We start from the raw sequence: 7,769 nt of genomic DNA, 5'->3' as shown, positions 1-7,769 counted from the left end.
AGGAAGGAAGGAAGGGAAGGTTAGGAAAGGAAGCCAGCCAGCTGGGTGTGAGGAGGCCTAGCTGATTCCATGACAGGCTTTAAATTGGCAGTTGAGGAGACTAGGCCTAACTCTGCTTCCAAGACCTTGGCAATTCCTGGCAAGTCCAGGCCTCAGAAGCTGCCCTGCCACCTGGCCTGAGGCAAGGACAATGGGTCAGCAGCAGTGTTCAGACTTCCTCAGCCAACAGTTTACAGACCTCCACAGCAAGTTTCCAGCCCCCACACCCTGGTAATAGAATAGAGATGAACCCAACAGATTAACATAGAGGTCACCTAACCCAGAATTCCCTAATGTGCTTTAAATCAGTCCTGCAAGCTCACTTGGGCCTCTCTCTCTCTCAGTAATGGGGAGACCCAAGCATGCTGAACTTGTACAGAATAAAAAACACTTTGCACTTACAATCTATTTGAGTTGGGGTGTGTGTGTCATTCTTCAGCAAATCATGGACCCTTACAGGTGGTGATGGTGCCTACCTTTAATCCCAGCACTATGGAGGCACAGGTAGGTGGGTCTCTGAGATCAAGGCCAGCCTGGTCTACAGAATGAGTTCAAGGACAATCGAGAGCTACACAGAGAAACCCTGTCTTGACAAACCAGGGCTCTAGGACTTTAACTCAATCAGATCGCACCTAGCGAGATGGGATTTTTTTTCCTCATCTTTTTAGCTTTTCGAGACAGGGTTTCTTTGTATGGCCCTGGTCGTCCTGGAACTCTCTCAGTAGATCAGGCTGGCCTCAAATTCAGAGATCAGCGACACAGGACTTTAACGCGCTCAGCTCAGCATGCTAATCTTCCTGGGGGCGGAGCGCGGGTGGCAGACGGACGCGCGGGGCAGGAACTGACGTCAACGCCGCGCGCGTCTTCTTCCGCTCCGTGTGAGTGGCACTCGGCGCTGGTGTTGGCGGTGTGCGGAGCCTCTCTGCAGGTCGGCTCGCCTCGGGACCATGGCCACCGACTCCTGGGCGCTGGCGGTGGACGAGCAGGAAGCCGCTGTCAAGTCGGTCAGTGGCCTGGCGGGGATTAGGGGACTGAGGCGGACGTGGTTTCCAGCACGGGGACCTGGGAGCCGGGCCGGCCGGTGTCCGCTGGAGTTGGCTGCGGGCGATCGCTTAGCGCGGATTGGCTCCGACAGCGAAGGAAAGCCGCAGCGAGCTCCTCATCCGAGTTTGGATCGAAACGTTGCTCCCGCGGTGACTCTGTCCTCATCATGTGTGCGAGGCCCCAAACGGGCCCTTCTCTTGACCTCTTACAAGAAACTGCAACATACCCCCCCCTTTCTTTCGTTGTTGAGGGATAGTTTTTGAGTGAGTTTATGCTGCTTTTCACCTAACAGTCCCACTTTCGTGCTTAACTGCCAACCCGCAGTTTGTAGCTCTCCAGAATAAGGGGTTTTGTCTGTGTTAATGCTTCACTTAGCAACAAATACAAACTGTTTAGTTGCTATTTTAAGTGACGTTTAGTTTCGTTAGGTTTGTTTTTTTGTTTGTTTTTGTTTTGTTTTGTTTTGAGGGGGGCGGTGGTGAGTTCGAGACAGTGTAGCCCAGGTTGGCCTCTGACTTGCTATGTAGCTGAGACTGGCCTTGAGAGCTCCTGCATCCATCTCTCTACGCCTCTTAAGTGTATGAGTTACAGCTTTGCAGCCTTTGTTTTTGACACAGCCCAACTGGCTTTACTATTTACCTCGGGGTAGCCTCAAATACTTTCTTTTAATATCTTATGTTTTCTATGTGTGTGTGTGTGTATGGGTGTTTTGCCTGTGCGTATCTGTGCACCACGCTTGAGTCTACATATGTTAGAAGAGGGTTTTGGATCCCCTGGAACTGGGAATTACAAACTGTTGTGAGCCACCATGTGGTGCTAAGAACCAAACCCTGGCCCTTCCGCAACAGCAGCGAGCTCTCTCAACTCTTGGACCAGTTCAGCTGAAGAATGAGCAGTTGGTTTTCCTTAAGAAGCTCTCACTTCTTTGTCTTTAAAAGTTAATTGGATTTGCTTTGTGTATGTCCTCGCATTTTGAGCATGCATGTGCTGCGTTCATGTGTGGAGGTTAGGAGGTAACTCGTGAGGGTAGGTTCTCGTCCTCCAGTTTGTCAGGTTCCTTGATGACATGAGATACCCACTGAGCTATCTTATGAGCCCCATCTGAAGCTTCAAATCTAATGATTATTCCTAAGAGATAGTGACTGAATTTTTTTTTTCTTCAGTTTAATTGTGTGTGTAGTCCTGGGTATCTTGTAATTTGCTCTGCAGACTCAGAGATCCACCCACCTGCCTCTGCCTCCCGAGTGCTGGGACTACAGGCGTGATCCACCATGCCTGGCATAATTACATTTTGAGAAGGGGATCTCACTTTGATGTCCAGGCTGGCTTCAAAGCCCTGGAATCCAGTAATCTTGCTGTCTTTTTTTTTTTTTTTTTTTAAGATTTATTTATTTATTATATGTGAGTACACCATAGCTGTCTTCAGACAGTCCAGAAGAGGGCATCAGATCTTGTTATGGATGGTTATGAGCCAACATGTGGTTGCTGGGATTTGAACTCCGGACCTTCGGAAGAGCAGTCGGGTGCTCTTACCCACTGAGCCATCTCACCAGCCCCAATCTTGCTGTCTTAACTGGACTCGCAGGCGTGGACCACCATACCCACCTTTTTTGGCTTTAACAATGTACAATCAAAAACTGGGGAGTTAGTTTTGTAAAGCATCCTTGCCTAACCTATATAAGGTCCTGGGTTGGAAACCCCAGCACTACAGGGGTTTAAAAAAAAAAAAATGCATGCCCCTAATCTCGTTATGAGAGGACTGTTACCACCAACCACTTAAACATCCTTGATTTGTCCTAACCATTCTGCTTATCAGGAAGCTGATGTAACCTTGAGATATGCTTCACCACCACCACCACCCCAGCATGCACATTCCATTCACCACATAGAGTTGTGAACATTTTCTGTCCAAAGAGGCAGGATTAATCATCAGGGTGAGTGTGTGGCCAGTGAATCAAGAACCAAGGATGCCGGGCCATTTATTGGCTGGCCGTTCCTAGCTATGGTTACTCTCAAGACAGGCATGCTTGTCTACCAGCATTTCTTTCCAGCAGTTGAGTAAATGCTAACAAATTCTTGCTTTTTGACATTCTTTGGCTAGCCCCTCAAGATCGAGCTGTGTGTTAACACATTTGTAACCAATCATGGTTTAATGGACTTGGTTCTTTTTTTTTTCCTTTCATCAGGCCTTCTGGAGGCTACTTTAATGTGGTTGAATTAGGAAATTCCAGATGGTCTTAATCAAATGTTGAGACCATTCCTGTTATATATTTCTGTTGATTGATGTGTGAAATTGAGGACTAACCAACCAATGATAAGTTCTGCTCTGTGATGCCTTCCCCAGGGTTGTCTGCTTTCTCATGGACTCTTCCCCCATTAAAGGAGGAATTGTGTTCACCTGCTTTTCATCTAGAAAACCTGGTTCCTAAACTCTTTTACTGTTGTGGTAGTTTAGATGAGATGTTTCCCATAGACATTTTAACACTTGGTCCCCAGTTGGTGCTGCTGTTTGGGGAGTCTTAGGAGCTTTGGCTTTGCTGGAGGAAGTATGTCCCTGGAGGTAGGCCTTGTGAATAGAAATTGCCTTATTTCGATACAGTTAAAGATTCAAGCCTTCAGTGTCTGGTCCCAGTCACCATGCCTTTGCTCTGCCATCGTGGACTTTTATCCCTAGAATAACTGTAGAACCACAAGCCCAGGTGGACTCTTCTGTGAGTTATCCTGGTTATGCTGTTTCGTGACAGCAATAGGAAAGTCAGTAATACACATGAGAGTGCGCATCTCCGTTTCTCAAAGACCTACAGTAGGTCAGTCAGAGAGGGCAAGTTGGGGAGGACATTACCACTTTCAAAGTATAGCAAGTCTGAGATCAGTACAGTGATTCTAGGAAGAGTACCAGCACACCAGTACATGTGTGTTGGTTCACACTTTTAATTTCAGCACTTGGGAAGCTGAAGTAGGTGGATCTGTGAGTTCAAGGACAGCCAAGGCTATGCACTAAGACCCCCGTCTCCAAACCAATAGCCCACGATGTTAGGGATCTTGGGGACAGACCCAGGGCTCTAGGAACATAAATGATTTGTCGTAGTTGCTTTTGTCTTTGTTGAGGCAAGATACAAATCCATGACAAGAACAAGAGTTATTGGCTAGGCAGTGGTGGCACATGCCTTTAGTCTAGCACTCAGGAGGCAGAGGCAGAGGCAGGTGGATCTCTGAGTTTGAGGCCAGCCTAGTCTACCTGGTGAGTTCTAGAACACCCATGGCTGTACAGAGAGCCCTGTCATAGGAACGCCCCCCCCCCCCAATAGTATTTTTGGCTTAAGAAATAAGAAGGGCACATGGTCTGTAATGGTGGAAGGCATGGTGCTGGAAAGCACGCCGTATCCTCAGGTCAGGATAAGAGAGCTGCTGCTGCTGCTTCATTCAGTCCTGGACCCCAGGGCTGGGAAAGGTGCTGCCTGAATTTCAGTGTAGGTCTTCCTACCTCGGGTAGGACAAGCCTTTCAGGAGTTTGTCTTCCATTGTACGTACCATCAAGTTGACAATCAAGATTGTCATACCACCTTCAGACCACACTCTGAGGAGTTATATGTTATTAAAATACCTATGACTATGACTGTGAAATTCGTAAGTCTCATCATGATTCTCAACTTCTGATCTCCTGCCTCTGTCTCTCAAGCACTGGATGAAGGCCTGCTTAACTGCACTCAGCTTACTATGATGCATTTTAAACTAACTTACATGCAGGCGTTTGGTTGGGTAGGCAGGATAGATAACTTGCTGTTATTTAAGTTTGGGCTTAAAGAGGTTGGGACATGGCGTAGTAGCAGCACAGTTATCCAGTTTGCTTTGTGTCCTGGGCTTGACCCTGGTTTCACAAACCCAGACAAGCAAACAGAAACTTGGAGACATTCTAGAAAAAGTGTAAGTTAGAAGAAAGCAAATGTTTGAAGCTTTTTTTCCCTGTGTAACCATACATGGGTTAACCCATGCCCACCTCCTCTGCTTCTGCTGCTAAGGAAACATGAGATGGTTTTGCCCGGGCCCTCAGTGCTTCTCTATTGAGTAGAACAAACCAGCCCCAGCCAGCTCTGCAGCAGTGTCTGCTAGCCTCTCACCAAGCACCCCTGCTGCCTTCCTTGATTGGGTCTTTTGCTTACTGTTTTCTTTTATTCTTACCCAGATGAGCAGTTTGCAGATCAAGGAAGAGAAAGTCAACACCAATGGTGAGTCACTGGTAACTACAGACTAGGTAAAGTCAACACCAATGGTGAGTCACTGGTAACTACAGGCTAGGTAAAGTCAACACCAATGGTGAGTCACTGGTAACTACAGGCTAGGTAAAGTCAACACCAATGGTGAGTCACTGGTAACTACAGACTAGGTTCCCAGTCACGGCAGCCAACAGTGAGGCTGTCATTCTAGAGGCATGCGGCACATGTCAGCCTGGAATTAGAACTTCAAAATTGAGCCGGACGTGGTGGCGCACACCTTTACTCCCAGCACTTGGGAGGCAGAGGCAGGTGGATTTCTGAGTTTGAGGACAGCCAGGGCTACACAGAGAAACCCTGTCTCGAAAAAAGAAAGAAAGAAAGAAAGAAATTAGAAATTGGGGGTACATTTCTGAAGAGGGAATGTCTTCCAGGCTTCTGATGCCTTAAAAACCAAAATCACTATTCTCCTGTTTGATGCTTGAGTCTTTGAAATATGACTGGGTTCAGGCATTGTGGCTACCATCTGTGATTCCAGTGGTCAGGAGGATTGTTGGTTTTTAGATCCCTCCTCCTCTACGACATAGCAAAACCTTGTCTCAGAAACAAACAAACAAAAATCAACAACTCAGAAAGTATTAAAAAGCACAGGGCCCTCCTTCATGCTGTTATTGTGATCTCACGCCAAGGTGTCCATTTGCTGGTCTCCTTTAGCTTCTAACGAAGCACCGCAAAGGTGTACTGTTTAGTCATAATAATTGCTGGGTGCGTAGGCCTGTGCTCCCAGGAGAGGCAGAGGCAGGTGGATTTGTGAGCTAGAAACCAGCTAGAGCTACAAAGTGAGACTGTTTCTCAAAAAACATAATCCAACCCACAGCTGCTTATTGCTTCAAGGCTCAGGAGATTGGAGAAGATCAAGGTGCTACTTCTGGGAGCTTATAGAAAGACCTTATTCCAGGTCTCTCTCCTGACGCCTAGTGGTTTGCTTGGCAGTTTTTGGTATTTCTTGAATTTGAGATCTCTACTCTCACTTTACATGGCATTCTCCTATATAGCATTCCTTCTTCCACTGATTCATTCATTGATTGATTGATTGAAACTGCTGGGATCTAACAGCCATAAACACTTGAGACAAGTGCTCTGTCATTCCTTAGCCCTGGGTACTACTTTTTTCTATGGGCCCAGTACCATTGGATTAGGGTACACTGAACTAGTGGTATCTGCAGTGACCCCATTTTCAGATAAGATCTCTTCCTGAGGTACTGGGGATTTAGGACAAGGAAAGATGACTTTTAGGAGTACTGGATTCACTCACTGGATGACACAGACGTGATGACAGTAACATTTTACTTTAGTTTAATTTCTCTTAGGTTGGTCCTTCATTCCTTTGTTTGTTTTTGGTTGCAGGGTCTTGCTTTATGACTGAGACTGGAATTGAATACATAGTATTCCTTTAGCCTGGCATCCTAAGGGCCAGGATTACAGATTTGTGTTGCCATGCTTGGCTTTGAATTTTTAATGTTATTCCAAAGTTTCTTTTGTCTTCCAGGGTTTCTTTAAATAAGGCAAAATCAAATAGGGATTCATGCTTCATTCTTTCTGATCTCCTGGTTGTCTTTCCCTGTCANTTCCTACCTCTGAGAGGTGACAAAATAATGCACAGTATACTTGATTTTTTTTCATGCAGCAATAGTTCTTTACAAGCTCTCCATATTGAACTACACAGCATTCCCTTATATTGATTGTCATTAATCATGTTTGTCTAATTTGATATCATTATAAACAGTATGTCTTAGAATAACCATGAGCTTAAATACTTTATATTGTGTAATGTTTTAGTACAACAATTTACCCAAGGTATATTTGCTAGGTCAAGTATAAGCATTTGGGAAAAAAAAAATTGTGGCATGCTGGAGAGATGGTTCCGTGCTTAAGAGTTGTCATTGCTTTTGCAGAAACCCAGTTGTGTTCTCAGCACCCTATCAGGTGACTCACAGCATCCTGTAACTACTCCCTTCTGGCCTGTAGGACGCCTGCACTCATGTGCTTGTGCATAGACATACATAATTGAAAAGAAAAATATTTTTGTTTTTCGAGACAGGATTTTGCCTTTCTAAGTGCAGGGATTAAAGACCACACCACCACCAGGCTTGGAAATAAATCTTGAAGAAATGTTTTTATAGTGTGTATGTATATGAGAGACGTGTGTCACATGCCCATGTGGAGGTCAGAACACAGCTTAAAGGAGTTGGCTCTGTCCTGCCAGGTGTGACTTGGAGATTGAACTTTGGTCATTAGGTTTGACAGCAAATACCTTTATCCAGTCACTCACCATTTTTACAATATATTCAAAGTAGGGGTGAGGATATTGTAGCATGCAGGAACCCAGATCAATCCTTAGCACCATATAAGCCAGTCATGCTGTTGACTTTTTTTAAAAAAATTTTTTATTAGGTATTTACTGCATTTACATTT

The 7,769-nt window shown here is 45.5% G+C and overlaps 1 protein-coding gene across 1 annotated transcript in view; it reads left to right on the top strand.

The window, feature by feature from the left end:
• The first annotated feature begins 927 nt into the window (after nt 1-927).
• Nucleotides 928-7,769, top strand: part of LOC110337354 (ATP-dependent RNA helicase DDX19A) — a 22,193-nt gene continuing 15,351 nt past the window's right edge. The window contains exons 1-2 of the mRNA XM_021220227.2: nt 928-1,043; nt 5,267-5,309. Of these exons, the coding sequence (XP_021075886.1) occupies nt 987-1,043; nt 5,267-5,309 (100 nt within the window). The 5' untranslated portion in view covers nt 928-986. The remainder of the gene's footprint in view (nt 1,044-5,266; nt 5,310-7,769) is intronic.

This window comes from Mus pahari, chromosome 20, assembly GCF_900095145.1.
Source record: "Mus pahari chromosome 20, PAHARI_EIJ_v1.1, whole genome shotgun sequence".
NCBI classification, from domain to species: Eukaryota; Metazoa; Chordata; class Mammalia; order Rodentia; family Muridae; genus Mus; species Mus pahari.
Note: the sequence above shows the minus strand (reverse complement) of the source record. Positions and strands in the feature narration are given on the sequence as shown.